This window comes from Oncorhynchus clarkii, chromosome 12 (assembly GCF_045791955.1).
Source record: "Oncorhynchus clarkii lewisi isolate Uvic-CL-2024 chromosome 12, UVic_Ocla_1.0, whole genome shotgun sequence".
NCBI lineage: Eukaryota > Metazoa > Chordata > Actinopteri > Salmoniformes > Salmonidae > Oncorhynchus > Oncorhynchus clarkii.
In genome coordinates, this window is record NC_092158.1 from 38,440,619 (window position 1) to 38,463,646 (window position 23,028).

General features: G+C 41.4%; 2 protein-coding genes across 2 annotated transcripts; one reads left to right on the forward strand and one right to left on the reverse strand.

Moving 5' to 3' along the window:
- Window positions 1–1,614: 1,614 nt before the first annotated feature.
- LOC139422020 (SH2B adapter protein 2-like) lies at window positions 1,615–16,937 on the forward strand. The gene is made up of 9 exons (XM_071173163.1): window positions 1,615–1,844; window positions 7,821–8,548; window positions 8,831–8,932; window positions 12,402–12,493; window positions 12,741–12,826; window positions 12,920–13,066; window positions 13,156–13,352; window positions 13,704–13,875; window positions 15,171–16,937. Exons 2-9 carry the CDS (start codon window positions 8,048–8,050, stop codon window positions 15,491–15,493), a joined length of 1,620 nt encoding a protein of 539 aa, XP_071029264.1. The 5' UTR covers window positions 1,615–1,844; window positions 7,821–8,047; the 3' UTR covers window positions 15,494–16,937.
- A 1,183-nt stretch (window positions 16,938–18,120) lies between these two features.
- Window positions 18,121–21,592, reverse strand: LOC139423156 (uncharacterized). The gene has a single exon (XM_071174855.1). The coding sequence runs from the start codon at window positions 21,573–21,575 to the stop codon at window positions 20,397–20,399; it is 1,179 nt and encodes a 392-aa protein (XP_071030956.1). The 5' UTR covers window positions 21,576–21,592; the 3' UTR covers window positions 18,121–20,396.
- Window positions 21,593–23,028: the final 1,436 nt, after the last annotated feature.

Here is a 23,028-nt window from a genome sequence, read left to right on the forward strand (position 1 = left end):
GTGATCCTTCATTATCCACTGAAGGGACATTAATTTGGCTGCTGGTTCTCATCCAAATAGACCAAATGGATCTCAGCGATCAATTGTCTTCTTTTACCATCTTTGAATGAAGGACTTGTGTTGAGTACCAAATGATCTTAGCAGAGGTCCTTGCTCTATACCCCAATGTTCTGCCCTGTATTCTGCTGTTTTGCGCGTCTCCATTCCCTAAGTAATATGTGATATGATCTGCCTCGCGTGGATAAAAATAGCCAGTGGAATTGGTTTCCCTGCTGACAGAGCGTTGCTGTTGGATGTACAGCACTGTTTAGTGTCCGATGAATGTCTTCCCCATTACTGAGGTTCAGCTCTGAGGTCATTAGCACAATCTATTGCTCTGTAGAGAGCACAGTGTATGAGGCTGTGCTCAACTGTGTTGAAGAGCCCAAAGCTCACAGAAGTCACTGTGACATTAAAACAGGAAGCGGTGCTGACCCAGTGAGACAGAGGAGCATCCTTCTCTGAGAGGCTAAATTACCCGCTCCTCTCCCCTCCCCTCTACACCCCTCCCCTTAACATACTACTCATGGGATGGGATGCTGTTTATCCAACGGTAAGAAGGCTTGCTTTCCTAGCTGCTGTGTGTGTGTGTGTGTGTGTGTGTGTGTGTGTGTGTGTGTGTGTGTGTGTGTGTGTGTGTGTGTGTGTGTGTGTGTGTGCGTGCGTGCGCGCGTGCGTGCGTGCGCGCGTGCGTGCGCGCGCGCGTGCGCGTGTGTGCGAGAGAGAGAGAGAGAGAGAGAGAGAGAGAGAGAGAATACTTTTTTCCCCAAAGTCTCTGAGGCCATTTTAGAGAGCTAATAGCCTAATGACTTGTGGCATTCTTTCACATGACATTCCTTTGTCATGCCAATACTCTGTTTTATCCTACATCTATTGAGCAGCGTGAAAAGGCCTATCGACAATATAATAGAGTTATGAGTTGAAACAGTGACTAATGTAAGACTATTGTAAGTGGTCTTCCTTTGTGTTTACCAAAACATGTAAGTAGGCTCTGTCTAATAGAGGCTACATGTAGACTAATTTTCTCGGAATGTAAGGGGTTTCAAATACTTACATACAATTTGTAATCATTTTTGTGTATATTTTTGTGTGAAAGTAGGAAGTGGGCTAAAACTCTGGTTTTGTTGAGCTATGTAGACTAGAGCCAAAACTCCATCTTGTTTCCTTTAATGGCCCAGTGCAGTCAAAAACGTGATTTCCTATGTTTTATAAATATTTCCACACTATGAGGATGGAATAATATTGTGAAATTGTGAAAATTATGATAATGCCCTTTTAGTATACGAGTTGTTTGAAAAGACCTGAGTTTTGGCCTGCCTGGTGACATCACTAGGTGGTAAATTGGTCAATAGACCAATAGGAAATACAGTTCCTAAACTCTCTGCCAATAACAGCTAGTTTTCAGTTTTCCCCTCCCCACTCAGACCACTCCCAGACAGTCCTAGCAAAATTATTTTTTGAGAAATTGCTCATGCTATGAAGATATTTCTGTTTCTTTTTGACCATTTTATTTTCAAACAATCACAGTAGGGTACTTAATTGATACCCAGAAATGATTTGATATTGATATTTAAAAAAATGACTGCATTGGACCTTTAAACAAGGCGGCATTGATCAGACTACCCACGCTGTGCGGCGCGCGCTAGTGTCTGTTCACTTTTGATGAAGGGGGACACGTTGAAGTAGCTATAGGCTTCCATAGAAATGATATTTTTGTGATTGATAATCCATTTCCTAACCTGTCGTAATTCGTTAAATAAGAGGACAAAGACAGACAATGCTGCGAGTATACTGCCGATGATAAGGTAAGCGTTCATTGATAGACATAATTATAATTACCCATCTGAGTTAATTAGCGGTATAACCTATACTATAGGTAGTAATTACTTTACCGATTAAAACGTGACTGATTTAATTGTGATTAAATATGCGACTGTTTTGTCCTCGAGCTCGCGATGGAAATGCAATTGATTTATGTATGGCTTTTGAAGTGCCGCTCCATATTGCGAGTGTCTCCACCAAATTAACTCGCTCAGAAGCGTCTATAACCGCATTATGAATCCCTCAAGGGTTCAACTGTGGGACATGTAACAGAGAAAATCATATCGACTAGGTTTTTAAAAATTATATATGAAAGTAAACTGAGTGTGAAACGGTGAATTTACTATGAACTCATCGGTGTTGGTCTATGCATCATCCATCCATGACACTACATAGCCACCATCAGTCGGTGTCACACTACTTATGAAGGCTATAGGCCGATTTATAAAGTCTTCATAAGCACTACATGGTCTAAATGCTTCATGTATCATTTAGAAACAGAAAACTAAAATAAAGTGTGAACATTTGGCATAACCATTTTCCCTTACTAATGTTTTCTGAAGCATATAGGATTTCTTAAGTGTTTGTGAAGGCTTCATTATGCCTTAAAACATGGTTCGTTTTGGACTGATGTTTTAAAGTTCTGGCCGGATTCAAAACAGAATTTATGCAGAACATGACCCATTCTGTTTTCTTGGCATATAAATAACACCACCTAAAATGTGTGAACAGACAACCTATTCCATAGATATCCAAGAGGTCTGGGTCTTTATGGCACAGGAGGTAGTGTGGTTGTGTTTTGACAAAGAGTCGCTGGTTCAACCCCCACTCCAGATATTCCACTCCAGTTGCTACATTCTGATTGACTCACTTCAATTCTATGAATGTGCAAAATTCCCCTCCTTCTCTTTGTTTTTCATAACTCTTATCTTTGGGACACAAAAATGTCAGAGTCATGATGATATGATATGAGAGACAGTTAAGCCATAACATTCCATATCTCTACTGTTATATTATGCATGAGAACTTCATCTACCAGTCAATACATGTTTGGTATGCTTTGCCATTGATGTTGGTCAAAGCCTTGTCGTCTTGATCTGAGTGGAATGTTTTTGTTTCATTCAGGCCAGTGTTTGCCTAAGTTACATTCATGAATTGGATTTTGGATCTGCCTCAAAGCCACATTGGCCATGTATCTAATTGGATGCTGAAAATTCTATTTCTCTGTGTGTGTTTTGGTGATGCAGTTACGTTATGTTTATGATTGTTTAATTCTGCCCTCTGTGCAAAACATGTTGTGTGTGTGTGTGAGGGAGTTTTAGTTTGCTTAGTGAAATTGCATGCGTGCGTGTTTGGTTATGCTCACTTATTTGTATGGGCATTTATGTTGTGTGTGTGTGTGTGTGTGTGTGTTTGGCCAGCTGCTTTTCTGTGTGTGGGTGGAGTGGTGTCAGAGGTCTGAGCCACTTACAGTTACTTCCTGTCTCTGCATAACGTTGTATAAGAGAGGGGGCGCTGGTCAGGAGTGATCATGTTTCTCCTCTCAATTCTCTCACACACACACACACACACACACACACACACACACACACACACACACACACACACACACACACACACAAACTGTGCTGCCGGCATGAAAATCATCTGCTCAATAACATAAATTAATTATCTTTTTCCCAACCAGAACTGTATAGGTAATGGACTGCCATAGGAATTGCCATGAAAGAACCTAGAAAATGGCCTCTGACTCACTGTCATTAGCAGAAATGTCACTGAAAATATTACAGAAACAGCACTAGAAATGTGCAGGAAATTTAGGGGCAGAAGTCACTGATGACAAATTGGACTCGCCCCATAGAGAATGTCCATGGTTTGTAAAGCTGAGGGGCCCTTTAGATTTCTCCACACTAACTAGTGAAGTTAGAGAGGAATGTGCTCAATGTCCCTCAGTGCCCTTATATACTGTCTCAGGTTTGGTACACCGTTCATTAAATGTTGAGATGTCGGATGTGCTCTGCTGATTTTTTTGGGGAGAAAAGGACTCAATATTCCTTCTCAAGTTCCTCGAAAACAGAGGAAGGGGAAGTTGTATTAGCTGAGCATTTCAGATCTGGGTGGATATTAAACACCTAGTTTAAAATCTAAAAGATATTAGAATATTTATTATAGACTCTAAAGCTGCTGTGAAGTGAAAATGTTAGTTTCAATAACAATTATATTTTTGTCCTGAGGTCCTATGAGTACAGATTCAGTAAGTTGTGTGGGTATCTGCCATCTTATCTCAGGTCAGAGAGAGAGTGTATGGAATGTGCATAATGGTATCTAGGGACCCATTGGCATCGTTGCCAATGGTTGATGGGATTCTTTAAATTTGTCTTATGAAGCGGAAATAACACCACCTGGTAAGAGAATCTGTATTGGACTGTATCACTGGAAGCAGAGCGGGAATCACAGTGATAGAAAGTTTGTACTTTTTAAAATTCTAGAAGCCTAGTTACATTCCAATTTAATCTGTTGCGCATTGAGTTTTAAAATCCACAGAAAGTAATCAAACCATACCAGAGACTAATGTGGTTGGGATTCACACCAATTTAAATTCTTACCTACACATGTAGCTGCTTTCCTTGGTCCCAATTCCAATTAACCAGCCATAAATCCAAAGATTGTCGCTCATATAGTGAGGACCTGGCAGTTAACCTTCTCACGTTAAGCTTCTCACACTATCCTTCTGTTAGTAATGGCTTTAAATGCCATATCTGGCTAGTCACTCACTCACTCACCCTCACTCATCAAATCAAATCAAACTTTATTTGTCACATGCGTTGAATACAAGTGTAGACCTTACCGTGAAATGCTTACTTACAAGCTCTTAACCAACAGTGCAGTTCAAGAAGAGTTAAGAAAATATTTACCAAATAAACTAAAGTAAAAAAGTTACACAATAATGTAATAATAATAAATAATAAAACGACCCCCATTGGCACTGTATAAATTGACTTAAAAATGCATCCCTCCTAAATCCTTCCCTGACGATGTAGCTTGTTCTGTTCCAAACCAAGTGGCGAGGCTGCAGTTGGACTGAAACACAGACTCCTGATTGTAGCTTTAAGGGATCACAGATAGATGAAAGCATTGGGTGGTCCTTGCTTTCACTTATTCAATCACATCCCACTGGGCACATCACCTGATTTCAACGTGGATAATTGGGTAATATTAAGTTTAGACATTGATCAATGAGATTTACAACCTATATTCATTCACCTACTCAAAAAGACAGTCAAAAGTTAGTTGAATTTCCAACTATCTAAGCACAAGATAAATCTCCTTCAAATGTTGATATTTGGTTGCATTGACAACCAAACACAATTCAATATCACTTTTGAAATACAAAAATACAATTTGAATTGTTAGGTACTACTGTACTTTTTGGTGCTAGGAACACTAGCATTTCGCTACACCCACAATAACATCTGCTAAATATATCTATGTGACCAATAAGATTTTATTTGATAAATAGCCTATTAACTTGTTAACAAATGATATGTTGGATTCACGTCTCCACCTCAACCAAAAATAAAAGTTAAAGAATGGAACTAAGCCATTAAGTCAATAAATATCATTACATTTTGAATCAACCAGAGCTTGAAACCCTAAGTGTATTGTATTGTCTATTTTTAGTTTAATTCTTGGTTGAATTTGAACAATAGCTGATGATGACTTTCCAAATTGTATATAGGCCTAAATAGCATCATTGATGATATATGAGTGATAAAGAATGGTCACATTTAATTTGCTCTATTAAGCCTACCCTTTTGGAATGACTTTGATAGCAACAGTGAATCTATTTCATTTTTTAAGTGGAGATCTTTGTCTCAACATTCATTCTCACGATAGCACATTGGGAACAGTCTGTGACCGCTATCATAGCTAAGAAGGGCTTGCTTAAAACTCTGAATGGGAGATCAAAGAGTAGTTGTAGGTAGATCAATTCTCCAGTAGGAGGTGCTGCCCAACCTATTGATTTTTTTCAGATAGTGGATATAACATTGAAGATCTGACCTTGTTTTTGAAATTGACATTTGGTTACCATGATGCCATAGAAATGTCACCCTCAAAATGAACAGTTGACGTTGATGACTTTTTTTCAAATCCAATGTATTTTCCATGTAGATTCCACGCCACAATACATTGACAAATTATGTTGAAACAACGTTGATTCAACCAGTTTGTGCCCAGTGGGATACTGGTACGCGAACAGGGCCTTGAGTGAATGAGGACATATTTGATGAGCATCTCAAGCAATGAGACGATGCATTTTGTTGTAACATTTTGCAATATGATAATATTCCACTTCATTGTGTTATCTTCCAATGATGGATCTTTGATCAGACTATATAATGTTTTTTTCCTCCCAGACAATTTACATTTCCTGGAAGGCGACACTGTATTCATACATTATTCAGACATAGGAACCAGCATAGAAGTAGTGATCAAACCTAACTCATACCTCAGTCTCATAATGACGGATGTTCACTGTGACAATATCACACACAGAGAGAGAGAGAGTTGGGGGAATGAACCCAAACAAAAACTGTACGAAATGTAAGAACATCAACATGGATGATATGGAGGGATGTCTATTTATTCATCCATAATAATTACATAAAACATGTTTGACTGCGGCTCTATCTACTATTGAAAAGCATCCCTTATCCTCGAATAACAGGAGAATCTCCAGACTCATCATAATGTACTGAGTTTGCGACCACGCATATCCAGTGAATAACTGTATCTCTGCCAGAATGACAATAAAAGTGCTAACACAGACGAATCCTGTGATAACTGTCGTTTTGTGCAAGGTTGGCAATGACAGTGTGTGTGGGGGGGGGGGGGGGGGGGGGGGTTGTAGTTTCCTCCTGCCCATGGTGACAGGGCCCCTCACTAGCGTTTGCCACCTATTTTTTTTAAAGACCATCTCATCGTGACAGGCACAGCCATTAGAAGATAATTAGGCTGAAATCTCCCTTCGCTCGTCATAAAAGTCCAATCAGTAGAGACGTTGATTCAATGTGAGGCGGCCAGCTGCCCAGGCCTGATCGTCTAGCCCCGGCCCTGATACCATTAATTGGACCTCTTTAATATTTATGGATCATCTTTAAGATAAGGAGATATGTATTTCTCTCCTGCTGAGCCCTTATTTTAAAGGGTGTCTGTTCAGTGCTAGGTGATAACCCCCTGCCATTGTGCCTGAGAGAAATCTTGTCACATTTTGGCAGCTTATCTGCTAGGCTGCAGACGAGAGCACAGCATGTGTACAATTACAGACTAGGACCTCCTTCATTGAAGACCATGTGAAATAGCAAATAGGTAATTTTCTTTCTCGAGAAAGTCAGCAAATGTTAGTATAACGTCAGTGTTAAGGAGTAGTCTTAGTCTGGCCTTCCTCCTACTTGGGCCTCCTATCCTTTTTCCCAATCTTTTTTCTCTCTGTTCAAAGCTTCATTAAACTTTGAAGCTGCATATTTCCCTTCCCGGCCCCCACTGCCAAAGGGCAGTGATGCATGTGTCTAAATGGTCAGGGAGGAACCAGATAAGGTGTACTTGCAGTTTGCTTCTCCCAAAAAAACAGAATTTTATATTTAACAAAAACCTATCAGTTGAAAGTGATATTCAAACCAGGGCTTGTATTGGACCGGTACACAGTCTTGTATTGATTGTAGTCTGTCGATGTTAGGGTATGGATGAGTATCATGTTACAGTCTCCCACATGTGACAGGAGGTGTCACATGTTTTTGTTTGAGATTAGGATTTTAGGATAGGCCGTCATATCATGTTGGAGGGGATGTAAAATGGAGGTGTCTTTATAACAGCACACCAGAGTATCCACTATGAAATAATGAGGGTATCCTACAATAGAATTCAGCTCCCTCATCTCTTCTGACCTTCTCTATCCACAGATCTCACCAGCCGAATGCACTGAGGAGGACTTCGAGCAGGATTGAGTGAGGACGAACTCTCTCAGTTCTGTACTCAGGATTATTGGGTGTGGCTTAGGGTAGAGCTGACTTAGCCAATCAAACCTGAGAAAGTTCCCCTGACAGCCTGCTGTCCTAAGGGGGTGACTGTTAGTTCTGCTTGCACCTACAGTATTCCACTGGGCCCTCCAGCCGCTCCCTGGTCTCTGATGGAGGGCAGCCCAGAGAAGCAGAAGCCCAGTCCGCGACACCGGCCCAAACCCAGGGGCCCCTCCACACTGACTCTGGGCCAGTCCCGCAGCACAGAGGACCTATCTGAGGGCCTCCCCAGGGCCAACTTTAGGAAGGGCTTCTCCCTACGTAACGTCAGCCTGTGTGTGGTGGACGGGGTCCGGGACATGCTCCAGAGGAGCCGAGGAGCCTCTCCAGAACCCCGCTGCAGGCTCAACGGGGATACGGGAGGGTGTTGGAGTCCCCGCCTGCTGCGTATGCCCCGGGGATCCCGCTGTGCTGCCCTGAGGCCCCTGCCAGCTGAGGTGCAGAGGGAAGGAGCCCTGCGTTACATGGTGGCAGACGACTCGCACAGCATGGGCAGCAATGCTCAGTGGCAGAAGTGTCGTCTGCTGCTGAGGAGGATGAGAGGAGGAGGAGAAGGAGGAGTCACTGAAGGGGAGGGGGGATTCCTGCTGGAGTTCTATGTGCCACCCAAGGTAGGTTCCCTGGTCCGCGCAGAAGTTGGCTTGAGCTTTGATTGGTTATCTCAAACTGTGAGAAAGGCACAAAGCAGAACCAATCAGTAAAAAAGCACATCCTCTTCATTATCAACGCATCGTTCCAACAACATCAACATAGCCTTTCCAGACACTGAAGTCAGGAGGACTTCGAGTTAGCCACTAGTGAACTATATGAATTTTGGTCAAACTACCAGTGAAAAATAGATTTCTAACAGTGATGCAGTGCTAACTTTAACTTGTCTTTTTTCTCTGACCCAGTCGTCCAAGCCCAAATTGAGTGTTCCTCTGACAGCCGTCATGGAGGTGCGGACCACCATGCCACTGGAGATGCCAGACAGGGACAACACCTTTGTCCTCAAGGTCAGCTTTACTTGTAATGTCAGTACATTTTTATCACAAGTGTACAGTTGAGGTCGGTAGTTTACATACACTTAGGTTGGAGTCATTAACTTGTTTTTCAACCACTCCACAAATTTCTTGTTAACAAACTATAGTTTTGGCAAGTCGGTTAGGACATCTGCTTTGTGCATGACACAAGTCATTTTTCCAACAATTGTTTACAGACAGATTATTTAACTTATAATTAATTCACTGTATCACAATGCTAGTGGGTCAGAAGTTTACATACACTAAGTTGACTGTGCCTTTAAACAGCTTGGAAAATTCCTGAAAATTATGTCATGGCTTTATAGAAGCTTCTGAGAGCCTAATTGACATCATTTGAGTCAATTGGAGGTGTACGTGTGGATGTATTTCAAGGCCGACCTTCAAACTCAGTGCCTCTTTGCTTGACATCATGGGAAAATCAAAAGAAATCAGCCAAGACCTCAGAAAAAAAAATGTGTAGACCTCCACAAGTCTGGTTCATCCTTGGGAGCAATTTCCAAACGCCTGAAGGTACCACGTTCATCTGTACAAACAATAGTATGCAAGTATAAACACCATGGGACCACGCAGCCTTCATACAGCTCAGGAATGAGCTGCAGGAGGGACTGGTGCACATCACAAAATAGATGGCATTATGAGGGAGGAAAATTATGTGGATATTCAAGCAACATCTCAAGACATCAGTCAGGAAGTTAAAGCTTGGTCGCAAATGGGTCTTCCAAATGGACAATGACCCCACGCCTACTTCCAAAGTTGTGGCAAAATGGCTTAAGGACAACAAAGTCAAGGTATTGGAGTGGCCATCACAAAGCCCTGACCTCAATCCTATAGAACATTTGTTGGCAGAACTGAAAAAGTGTGTGCGAGCAAAGAGGCCTACAAACCTGACTCAGTTACACCAGCTCTGTCAGGAGGAATGGGCCAAAATTCACCCAACCTATTGTGGGAAGCGTGTGGAAGGCTAACCGAAACGTTTGACCCAAGTTAAACAATTTAAAGGCAATGCTACTAAATACTAATTGAGTGTATGTAAACTTCTGACCCACTGGGAATGTGATGAAAGAAATAAAAGCTGAAATAAATCTTTCTCTCTACTGTTAATCTGACATTTCACATTCTTAAAATAAAGTGTTGATCCTAGCTGACCTAAAACAGGGCATTTTTACTGGGATTAAATGTCAGGAATTGGGAAAAACTGAGTTTAAATGTATTTGGCTAATGTGTATGTAAACTTCCGACTTCAACTGTACGTAGGCGTTATGACAGTCAGGGTTACCAAATGCTCTGTATGATGCAGATTTGCGTAATGAACCAAACAGTGAAAGACTGTCTGAGTACAGTGTCTATGTAGATAATTGAGTCCCTCACTCTGTATATACTTGTCAAACACGTCTTTTGTAGTAATCAATGTCAATGCTTTGTGCACAGTGAGTGATAAATATACAGAGATGCAGTTGACAGAGAGACAAATAGTCGGCTGAGGTAAACCACGGACCATATTGTTCAACTAGGCTCTTGTCAGTAGGCTAAAACAGGCTTCTAATATGGTACCATCAAGATATGTTCTGCTACATTCACTCAATTATAGGTTGGCCTATATATAGTATATATTGAAATGATCTTATATTCGTCAGTGACCTTCAGCCCTGTAAGAACTACGTTTGATAGATAAATATGTGCTGTATAATAGAACTTAACCATCTGTATCATTTGGTTTCTCTATACACCTATCCAATACTCTCATACAGTGCCTTGCGAAAGTATTCGGCCCCCTTGAACTTTGCGACCTTTTGCCACATTTCAGGCTTCAAACATGAAGTTATATAAAATTATATTTTTGTGAAGAATCAACAACAATTGGGACACAATCATGAAGTGGAACGACATTTATTGGATATTTCAAACTTTTTTAACAAATCAAAAACTGAAAAATTGGGCGTGCAAAATTATTCAGCCCCTTTACTTTCAGTGCAGCAAACTCTCTCCAGAAGTTCAGTGAGGATCTCTGAATGATCCAATGTTGACCTAAATGACTAATGATGATAAATACAATCCACCTGTGTGTAATCAAGTCTCCGTATAAATGCACCTGCACTGTGATAGTCTCAGAGGTCCGTTAAAAGCGCAGAGAGCATCATGAAGAACAAGGAACACACCAGGCAGGTCCGAGATACTGTTGTGAAGAAGTTTAAAGCCGGATTTGGATACAAAAATATTTCCCAAGCTTTAAACATCCCAAGGAGCACTGTGCAAGCGATAATATTGAAATGGAAGGAGTATCAGACCACTGCAAATCTACCAAGACCTGGCCGTCCCTCTAAACTTTCAGCTCATACAAGGAGAAGACTGATCAGAGATGCAGCCAAGAGGCCCATGATCACTCTGGATGAACTGCAGAGATCTACAGCTGAGGTGGGAGACTCTGTCCATAGGACAACAATCAGTCGTATATTGCACAAATCTGGCCTTTATGGAAGAGTGGCAAGAAGAAAGCCATTTCTTAAAGATATCCATAAAAAGTGTCGTTTTAAAGTTTGCCACAAGCCACCTGGGAGACACACCAAACGTGGAAGAAGTTGCTCTGGTCAGATGAAACCAAAATTGAACTTTTTGGCAACAATGCAAGACGTTATGTTTGGCGTAAAAGCAACACAGCTCATCACCCTGAACACACAATCCCCACTGTCAAACATGGTGGTGGCAGCATCATGGTTTGGGCCTGCTTTTCTTCAGCAGAGACAGGGAAGATGGTTAAAATTGATGGGAAGATGGATGGAGCCAAATACAGGACCATTCTGGAAGAAAACCTGATGGAGTCTGCAAAAGACCTGAGACTGGGACGGAGATTTGTCTTCCAACAAGACAATGATCCAAAACATAAAGCAAAATCTACAATGGAATGGTTAAAAAATAAACATATCCAGGTGTTAGAATGGCCAAGTCAAAGTCCAGACCTTAATCCAATCGAGAATCTGTGGAAAGAACTGAAAACTGCTGTTCACAAATGCTCTCCATCCAACCTCACTGAGCTCGAGCTGTTTTGCAAGGAGGAATGGGAAAAAATGTCAGTCTCTCGATGTGCAAAACTGATAGAGACATACCCCAAGCGACTTACAGCTGTAATCGCAGCAAAAGGTGGCGCTACAAAGTATTAACTTAAGGGGGCTGAATAATTATGCACGCCCAATTTTCAGTTTTTGATTTGTTAAAAAAGTTTGAAATATCCAATAAATGTCGTTCCACTTCATGATTGTGTCCCACTTGTTGTTGCTTCTTCACAAAAAAATACAGTTTTATATCTTTATGTTTGAAGCCTGAAATGTGGCAAAAGGTCGCAAAGTTCAAGGGGGCCGAATACTTTCGCAAGGCACTGTATCTACACAAGTGTCTATTCGATTTGGAATGTGCTAATCTTGTGCCTAATCCAATGCTTGTGTTGCAGGTGGAGAATGGAGGAGAATACATCCTGGAGACATTAGACTCCCTGCAGAAACACTCCTGGGTGGCTGACATTCAGGACTGCATAGACCCGGGGTAAAGAAAAATACCATTACACTCGCTTCTCTGTGATCTAGGGGGGAATCTTAATGAAGTCTACAAGTGCAAGTAGATTCCTTCCCTTCTCTCTGTTCCTGCACTGATGTGAAAGCAAAATCCCAGTGGGCAACCACGATATTGCTTTCATCGACCTTGTCTTTTCAGATTGACAGAAGACTATTGTACCCTATATAGATGATTTTATGCAGTAACAATCAAACCCCTGTTTGTCTTCTGTGTGCAGGGACAGTGGAGATGACATTGAGCTGACGTCTTGTCCTCATGGCCAGTTCCCCTCGGTGTCCACCTGTAACTGTGAGCTCACGGCTAGTGAGTATTTATTCACTTTAATTGGTAATGGTAACTCAGCATCTGACTGTATAGGGTAACTCCATGCTCCATGCTCTCTCTATGTCCACCCAGACATACCCAAGACCCCTCAGCACCGTGCTGGTCCTTGTGGCCCCTCAGGGCCCCGCTTTCGGACCCTGTTGGCCTCCCCTTTGCACCCCACCCATGTCCCCCTAGAACGCTTCCTCCAGTCACTGGAGTCCAACAGGCCTGGAGCAGGTAATGGCCAGCTCTCTCTGTGGAAAGGCTGCTTTTTGCTAAGACAATATTGTGATAAAAGGTGCTTATATTATGCTTCTCACCCGTAGGTGAAGGAACACCCCGCTCTGAGATGGACACCTCTCTGACCTGCTACCCATGGTTCCACGGTACACTGTCTCGAGTGAGTGCTGCTCAGCTGGTGTTGGTGGGCGGAGCCCGGAGCCATGGGCTCTTTGTGATTCGCCAGAGTGAGACGCGCCCGGGAGAATACGTCCTCACCTTCAACTTCCAGGGCAAAGCCAAGGTACACTCAGACGCAACCTGGTTCCAAACTAGTCTCTTTATCTGGCCGGCTGCCCATTCACTCAGGGTTCCCCTTTGCATCACAAGGGCAAAATGTATGTGAACCACATGCTTCCTCTGCTGAGTATTGGCCATATGGCCTTGATTCATTAAAACAATTATTCACCCAAAGATTCCCTTGTATTCCCCTGCTAGTTCACCCAAATGTATCTCATCTTATGGACACATGAAAGTAGTCTAGCAACGACCCAAGATGTTTGTGTTTACTAAGCTACAGCTTAGCATTAGCATTGTTGAACGCAAGCCAATGGTAGAAATACCTAACAGCATGCCTCTACCTCCCTGTGAGCAGCACCTGCGTCTGTCTGTGGACTCTCAGGGCCAGTGCCATGTGCACCACCTGTGGTTCCAGAGTGTGGGGGACATGCTGCAGCACTTCCACTGCCACCCCATTCCGTTGGAGTCCCGCGGGGCTGCAGATGTCACACTGCGATGCTACGTCCAGACACAGCGCAGCCGCCCAGGTAACACGTGGGCTAATGCTGTCTTACTGTTTGTCAAATGTAGGCTATTATGATTATAATAATGTCCAACATGTCTAGTGCCCAAAAACAATCCCTGCATTCCTTGATTCCTGACCCATATCTAACCTCTCATCTTAAATGTGTTCAGTCAAGCATTTACATTAAAAAGTAGTTTCAAGCCGACAAAGGAGTCTTTTAGGAAAGATCCACTGGACTAGGCAAGCATAAGGAATTGAGGATCACTCTTCCAGGCTGATGTCTTTTTGATGATTCGCCACAAGGGAAGGGAGAGGCGAAAGAGACAAAGGGCACTTTTAGTTGTCCTAATCCCTTTTTCTCTGGCTCTCCCTCTGTAGGATTACAATCTTTACTCAGTGCTGCTCTCTCTTCCCTCACCTGATTGTGGCCAATCCTCTCACTGTGGCCAGTACTCAATTGTCATAATCAAGTAAAAGTCTAAAAGTATTTGGTTTTAAATATGCTTAAGTATCAAAAGTAAAAGTATAAACCATTTCAAATTCCTTATATTAAGCAAACCAGATGGCACAATTTTCTTTCTTTTTTTATTGACGGATAGCCAGGGGTACACTCCGACACTCAGGCATAATTTACAAACGAAGCATTTGTGTTTAGTGAGTCTGCCAGATCAGAGGCGGTAGGGATGATCAGGGATGTTCTCTTGATAAGTGTGTGAATTGGACCATTTTCCTGTCAAAATGTAACAAGTACTTTTGGGTGTCAGGGAAAATGTATGGAGTAAAAAGTACATTATTTTCTTTAGTAATGTAGTGGAGTAAAAGTAAAAGTTGTCAAAACTATAAATAGTAAAGTACAGATACCCCAAAAAACGACTTAAGTAAAAATACTTTAAAGTACTAAAGTACTTTACACCACTGGCAACCCCTCTTAGTGCCAGCCTTTCTGAATTAATTTGGTCTCCTGTTTTGATTTCTACTGAAATATCCTCTTTCACAAATCCTTCCCTATGGATCACGAAAACCAGTCCTCTTGTTTTGTTTTTATCTTATGTTGTTTTGTACTATTACCCCCTGAATATAGAACATAGAACATCATATTATTGTAATTGCAATTTCTGACTTGATGCTGCTGTGTTCCAAGCTAGATCTATGGTAGCCTGATCCACCGTCCTGACCGCTGCGTTTTATTTTAGTTTCACAACAGAATGTAAGCTTGCAGAATGTAAGATCAGGATTGCTGAACAAGGTTAGATCTATGGTGCATTTGTCTGTGTGTTTCAAACATGTCTTGTGTATCCGTTGGGTTCCTGTTTGCAGAGCTCTGTGTGTCTCGGATGTCCACCCCTACCAGAGAGCCTGGCTGTCGGAACGGCCTCCACCAATTGGCACAATTCTTTCCCGGAGTCTTGCAGCCAGTTGGTGGATCTGTGGACTCTCCTCTTCCCCCTAGTTCCCCTGCTCTACCCCGCATCCTGCCTCCCTTCCCCAGACTAGAGGATGGGGGTGATGGTGGCTTACGGAGCCGCAGTGGCAGCATAGAGCATCTTCTACCGCCCTCTGGTGGCTCAGCTGATGAACAGCAGGAGACTGAGGGAGCACAAAGAACAAGAGCAGTAGAGAACCAGTACTCTCTCTACTGAGGAACCTTGACGTCATCTATGACTCTGACAGCATCAGGAGCAGATATCGGTTTTGTCAAATGGATTTTGCAGGTGGTGGAACAGGTTTGGAGAGCCTTTACGCACAAAATATATTGATGAATAAAAACAATATAGTGGTTTGATTCATCCTGAAAGTTGTCATATTCAAGTTTAGTCCCTGAAATATTGGATGGTGGAAAAAAAGTGTACAACAGGGGTTGGAACAATAGTCCTATAAATCTACCCTAATCCTCACTAATCATGGAACGGTATAACAAAAGTCCAGTCGTAGTGAACTGTGCGCCAGGCTTTAGGTTTAACCTGCTATGTGTGGTCTGAGTTCCATAATGATTCTAATGGCTACATGCCCCAAATGATTCCACAACGTTAGCCTAATGCTAGCGACCCTCAGGAAACACACGGACGTGACAGAGTAAAGACAGGTAAGGTAATGGAATGATGCAAATGCAAGCTACAAGAAAACAAACACTAAAGTGACACTTGTAAATGTATCTGGGTATAACTGACAGTGGCTCCTGATAGAGGTTAATATTTAACATGATACACATTGTAAAAGAAAATGGAGAAAAGCCCAGGCGTAAACTGTAATTACAACATTCTAAAGCGCACACATCAACTCGGCAGGTTCAGCCCTACAGAAGCTTTGGTCTCCAAATTTCATTCATACAATTTACGAGGGCACAATTAAAATGTTGAATAACGGCACAGCTATTTATAGACTATTTCACTGTGGAAAAGAGGCCGTAAATCATGTCATGTTGATGTGGTTTTCAGTTTGCTTCCATATGGCTGGTTTCACATTCGTCTCCAGGGATCATAAGGAAAAATTATCTAAAACAATTGCTGTGCATTTACAATCCCCTTCTCCAAACGTATTACTCATTTACCTAGCGCTTATCAATAGTTATTTTAAATTTATACATTACAGTGAATGGAGAATGCTGTTATTTCTTTCGGGAAATATAGTTATTTCTAATCGCTCAACCTTATTCATGGTTTTCTCGCCACACCATTTCTTAGACCTCCCCCTCGAATGAATAGCGGGTGAATAGCATGCTATTATCATGCTTAAGTTCAAGGTAAGAATACGCATAGAGCTAAAAGTGCATAAAAAGGAAGTAACGTTCCATTTACGCGCGTTTAACTCTGGTCGGAATCGGGTAGGAATGGATGGGGACTTGCAGTGAACTTGAGATAACGACTTGTGGTAGTTGTCAATGTCATGGATTCTCAGAGCTAACACATGACAAGGAAGAAGAGGATGATACACCCCAGTGGATGGAACTGTTATATTCAACCTCATCCTCTTCATCCCTCCCAGATCTCAGTCATCCCCTTTGATCAAAAGACTGTGGCCCAATGTCTGTACCATAATAAATTGATTCTCTAGTGAGTTTCATAAATCCCTTGGCCCCATGGAGTATTACCATTAGTCAACAGGGAGCAATATGTAATAAAAACATTTACAGAAATGCCACTGTGCTTGCTACTATGACATGTTGGTGTACCTTCCTGAATAAAATTGTATCAAATGCAAAAGAAATGTAAAGGCCCAGTGCAGTCAAAAATGTGATTTTGAGAAAATGAGTTTTTTTTTACTCTAGTCAACCAAGTTATAGACTGCTCTCTCTGCTTCCGCACGGCAAGCAGTACCGGAGGACCAAGTCTAGATCCAAAATAACACCTAGTTTTCAGGTTACATATCCCTCCCACCTGGCTCGTCCAATTAGGCCCCTCACTCAGACCACTCCGACAGTCCTAGCAAAATTCTTGCTTGACAAATTGCTCTTACATAAGTAGGGAGTGATGACGTAGTGCACATAAAAATACATTTTGTGGTTTAATTCTCATGTACCAAAAAAAAAAGGGTTTCAATCGCATTTTGAACTCTACTGATGATTTTCTCACAACAAAAAAAAAGCATTATATGGCAAGTGTGCCCACTTTGGTATTGGCAAGTGCTCTAGTGTACGCATAACATACATGATAAGATTATATTGACAAAAGAGTAATAAATATATTTTTTAAATGTACGGTAGCCAAGCATCGATTATCATGTCACCAGAATAAGACCCTAGATATTTATTGGAAAGGAGCATCAAGCTCATCACCTTGCACTTTCAACACCCTGTGAAGTTCATCATCATTTATTTCATCTGTAGTTTAATAAACTGCATGCTTTCCCAATGAGTCGTAGTGGAAGGACAACACAATATGTCATCGCGTGACTCCAAGCTTACTTCGGTATGATGGTTATTATATCAATATTTGTGCAAAAAAGCATTTCCAACGACATTTCTCGCATAATTCATTTTACGACACAAAAAGATAACACCTTGTCTAGTGTTTTGCTGACATTTGGAAAGTTTACTGAAAAACTAATTCTGTTTCCATCAGGCCTTTCATTAAAAAATGATCTGACATGTACTTTACGTGCATAAAAGGTTGGATGGAAACCTGGTTATTGAGATAAAACGGCTGCTTTGGACCTTTAAAGAAAATAAAATTGTCACACTGTCCCCCCTAATTCAATCAAGATGCTGTAGGAGACATCTGATGGTAAAAATATTTGACTACACTACACTAACCAAACACTTATTATTATTCCCCATATTTTAAAGTTTGGTCTTTTAAAATGTATACTTACAAGAACATCAATGCATTGCTATTGGGATAATTATAACTCTACTGGCTCTGTAAATTTGCTAACTATAATATTTTTTATATATACATTAAAGCTACCTCAAAAGTAGTGTAGATTAGTTCATCAAACATGAATAGGAATACATTTTGAAGTCTGAAAATGCCTGACAAACATTGGTCACGTGCATCTCTACTAGACTGAATTGTAGGGCCGGGACGATACCAGTATCGCGATACTCGTTATTATCGTGGCAAGAAAACAAAACATGAAGCAGATTTCTTCTTTAGGAAAACAGTTCTAATGTTCGAAACAAACTTCATTATGTTGTCATCCAGTCACATTTATTTATTTTCCAAGCTTATAGCACACAATATTTTACATACAGCAGGTTTTTAAAAAGGAAGGGTCTGCTTCATGTTTTAATTTTTGCCATATTGCAATACTCGTATCATCCCGGCCCTACTTAATTGATGCATCTGCAGGAGAGAAAATAAACACTAATTATTCTGAACTGTGTAATACCCATTTTTGTACGGTTCTACAACACTGGAAGGTCCTGTGCTGCTGTAACCCTTATGATTAATCCTCTTTTGTATTCAGTATTGTATAAATACTGACACATGCTAATAAAGACCCAAGTGACATTCCTTTTTCATGTGCTTCCATAAGCACACTTTTTAAATAATTTATTCATCTTAAATACATTAAAAGTGTTGAGGCAGGGAAAATGACATGAGATTGGCCATACATGTTCTTACTTCAAATATCGTCAAGGCACATTTCAACTAATTTACTGTACACAAAGTTATCTTGTCTCTTACTGATCTTAGGTTACATTTGTATTATTTCTGTACAGGAGCCCAGTACAGAAGCCCACCTAGGGCCCTTCAGTGCACTAGTCCGTTGCTGGAGTCTCATCTAAACTGAATTACCAAATGTTTTCTCAAAAGCACCTTTTCACCCAGCTACAACTGCTGCTCAGCTGGCTGACACCTAGCTCTCAACTCTAGGCGGCATTCTGCTTTATATTTGGCATTCTGCTTTATATTTGCTTCGCCCACGACTGCCTCATGTGAAATACAATCCAGACACTGTGTTTCAACGTTTAGAAGCGTCAATAATCATGGCTTGCGATACAGCTTTCGAAACATATGGCCCATACAGTATCCTTCATCAGTGAGAAAGAATCCTTCAGATAAAAAATATACTTACCTATAGCAGTTTTGCACAGATCCATACATCTATGGGTGCCTCCATCCGACTAAATTAAACTTCTACTACACTTCCCGAGTTACGCTTACGCACAGGTGTTCAGAGCATGCTAGATAGCTAATAGATAGCTTCCATCTGTTTTCCTTGAACAAGTGCTGTAAAATGGAGATATGCCTGTGTGGGAACCATAATCCTATTAAGGTGTGTATCAATTTAACCTTTTTTTAAAGTATTTCTCACTGATATGAAAGATAAGGTACTTATGCTTCCAAAACTGTATCGGAAGCGATGCGTGTTAATGTTCAGACCGAGCAGCAGGGATCTTAACAAAACTCCCCTACAGAAGCCGCCTTCATCCAATGACTCTTATGTGTAATGTAATGGAACTGAGACTCATGATCAAGAGCTATCTGATGCCAAGGTCCAAACTTGTGCAGCCAGGTATCATCAGCTTACTTCCCACACTTAAAACTGTGCTCATGACATAAAATTCACTTTTCACAACTTTGTAAAAGCCAAGTTGAATCATAGCACCATATTGAACGTTAGCCTAATTAACCATTGCACCATTCTGCAATTCATTCAACACTGCAGAATCAATCAAAACTGCAATATAGGCCTAAACCAATATGCTTTGGTTCCTCACTGCATCACTTCCTACATCAAACTTCCAACAATTTCCAATTTAAATATTTATATTTTCTAGTGACCTATATGCGAACACACAAGTGATACAGTGCAGTCATGTGATTGTGGAACAGCTCAACCCAAAGCACCAGTAATCACTCAATCATCAGCATCTATTACATCTATTACAGTATTATTATTGACATAAATTCTTAGGTTAAACAGCTTTCATTAGGGCATCTGGATACAGCAAGAATGGAACAGATGGAAACCAGTCCAGGGTGTGTCAAGTTGGCACAAGGCATGTCCCTTACCATTGCAATCAGCCTTCCCATATAAATCCTATAGTGTGGATGAAAAGAATACCATCCTATGCTTGTCCAGCGTCAGTTTGCAAAATCAATTTCCTCCCCGTTTCAAGTTGACCAGAATAGACACTGCTATTATGACCAACACTCCCACAGCCATCTCCATCATCTTGCCCATTTCCTGATCTTTGATGGCCTCTTTCTTCCTCATAATCTCTTCCTTCCTAACTCGCAGCTCCTCCTCTCTCATGAGCTGGGATTTATAGTGGGATTTGATGAAGTTGTCAAAGTCGAAAATGTTCTTGCTGTCTATCCCCAAGGCGGAAGTCTGGCGTGCCTCCCTCGTTGGCTGAGATGAGGAGCTCTTGGTGTCCTTCGCGGAAGGTTTGCTCGCTCCAGTAACGTCTCCCTGACTCAGAATGCCTCGGTCGTATTTCTTCCTCAGCCCCTTGTTGCCCAACACGTTGTAAGCCTCGCTGATGTTGGAGAAGCGGTTCGTAGCCTCCTCACTGCCTGCATTCTTATCTGGGTGGTAGACGAAAGACTGCTTGTAGTAAGCCGTCTTGATCTGAGCTTGCGTGGCGGTTGGAGACACCTGCAGGATTTCATAATATGCCGTTCTGCTTTTATATAGGGGCTCAGACATGTTGCCGTTGCCATAAGCTCTCACAAATAACTGCTCATGAGACTGTCGCAAACTAAAGCTCGACTGTCCGATGGCAAATCGCACCATACACAGAGATCTTCTCTGCTCGCGCCTGGTTTGAGTTATGGTGGCCGTCACGAGACCGTTTCTTATCCAGCTTGAAGCTCTAGAGGCAATAACATGGACTTGTGTGTTGGCCAGGTGAGGTGAACGGAGATAAAACCACCTTGAAGCACTATCGAGTACTCTTATATTCTCACTGTCCGACAAGTTATTCCTCCATGCAGAACCTAACTGTAATACCCCCTCACCGCATTTTGATATAAGGTCGTGGCAAAATCCAATCTTAAATCCACCTTCGGTGAGTCTGCTGAGGGACCTTGAGTTCTCAATTCTTAAAGTCTCCTCAGGAATTCCGAGAAACGGCAACCGTGTCCAGTTGCCGGCCCGGGATGTATTATCATGGTCATCTTGAGCTTCGCCAGACCGATATTCTGTCAGCAAGCTTGTGGCTTGTATTGCGCCTTTAGCTTGGTTGCCCTCAATCCTCAGAGGCAACTGATGATATGTATTTTGAAGAATTCTGTAGGCTCCATTACTAAATTTCAGTCTGACCTCCGCCATGTTTGCAAGGAGCTAATAATAACAATTCCAGTTACAGCAACGGGCCAATAAAAACCTTGATACTTGGAAAGCGCACAGAAAGTAGCCAATCAAATGTGAGAAACATGTTTGAGACTCATCACTGCGTTACGTCATGGTAATTACGCAACATTTGTTTCTGGTGTATCTGTACTTTACTGTAGTATTTATATTTATTACAACTTTTACTTTTATTTCACTCCTTAAGAAAATAATGTACTTCTAACTCCGTACATTTTCCCTGACACCCCAAAGTAGGCTACTCGTAACATTTTTTATGCTTAGCAGGACAGGCAAACACGAACATCCCTGGTCGTCTTTACTGCCTCTGTCTGATCTGACGGACTCACTAACACACATGCTTCGTTTGTATGTCGAAGTGTTGGAGTTTGCCCCTGGCAATCTATCAATTTAAAAAACACAACATTGTGCCGTCTGGTTTGCTTAATATAATGAATTTTAAATTACTTGTAATTACTTGTAATACTTAGGTATATTTTAGCAATTACATTTAGCCTACTTTGAATACCACGTATATTTAAAACCAAGTATTGTTAGACTTTCACTCAGGTAGTATTTTCCTGGGTGACTTTCCCTTTTACTTGAGTCATTTTCTATCAAGTTATCTTTACTTTTTGACAATTGGGTACTTTTTCCACCACTGGTTCCATGTGTTTGAAGCAATTCCATTTGCTCTGTTCCAGCCATCATTATGAGCCTTTCTCCCTTCAGCAGCCTCCACTGCTCCACAGGTACGCTACAGACACAGACAAACGCTCTCTTATATTTCCCTATGACCCCTTTTTCTCAGGTCTCCCCTCACTTTCTGCTCTTTGGTCTTACTTTCTGACCTCTCTGGTCTCTCTCTCTCTCTGGTCTCTCTAGATAGAGTTCAGAGAACAGAGATAGTCTTTGACTTTAATAGCCTACTTTAATTTATAGAATGTTCCTTTGGAGGAAGGATTGTTGAAACACTCTCTGACGTATTTATTTGGACAGTGAGGCTAAAACGTTTGTCTCTATACTGCAGCACTTTGGATTTGAGGGCAAATGTTTTATATAAGGGTATTTTTATTCATATCTGTTTTACCATTTAGAAATGAAAGCACTATGTATCTAGTTCCCCCATTTGAAGGTGACATACTCTACCGTTCAAAAGTTTGGGGTCACTTAGAAATGTCCTTGTTTTCCATGAAAACATACATGAAATGAGTTACAAAATGAATAGGAAATATAGTCAAGAAGTTGACAAGGTTATAAATACTGATTTTTAATTGAAATAATAATTGTGTCCTTCAAACTTTTCTTCATCAAAGAGTCCTCCATTTGCAGCAATTACAGCCTTGCAGACCTTTGGCATTCTAGTTGTCAATTTGTTGAGGTAATCGGAAGAGATTTCACCTCATGCTTCCTGAAGCACCTCCCACAAGTTGGA

Coding starts and splice junctions, on each gene's coding strand:
- LOC139422020 (XM_071173163.1), top strand. CDS start 8,048: ATGGAGGGCAGCCCAGAGAAGCAGAAGCCCAGTCCGCGACACCGGCCC. Junction 8,933..12,401: donor ACAACACCTTTGTCCTCAAG/GTCAGCTTTACT, acceptor CTTGTGTTGCAG/GTGGAGAATGGAGGAGAATA. Junction 12,494..12,740: donor CAGGACTGCATAGACCCGGG/GTAAAGAAAAAT, acceptor TTCTGTGTGCAG/GGACAGTGGAGATGACATTG.
- LOC139423156 (XM_071174855.1), bottom strand. CDS start 21,575: ATGGCGGAGGTCAGACTGAAATTTAGTAATGGAGCCTACAGAATTCTT.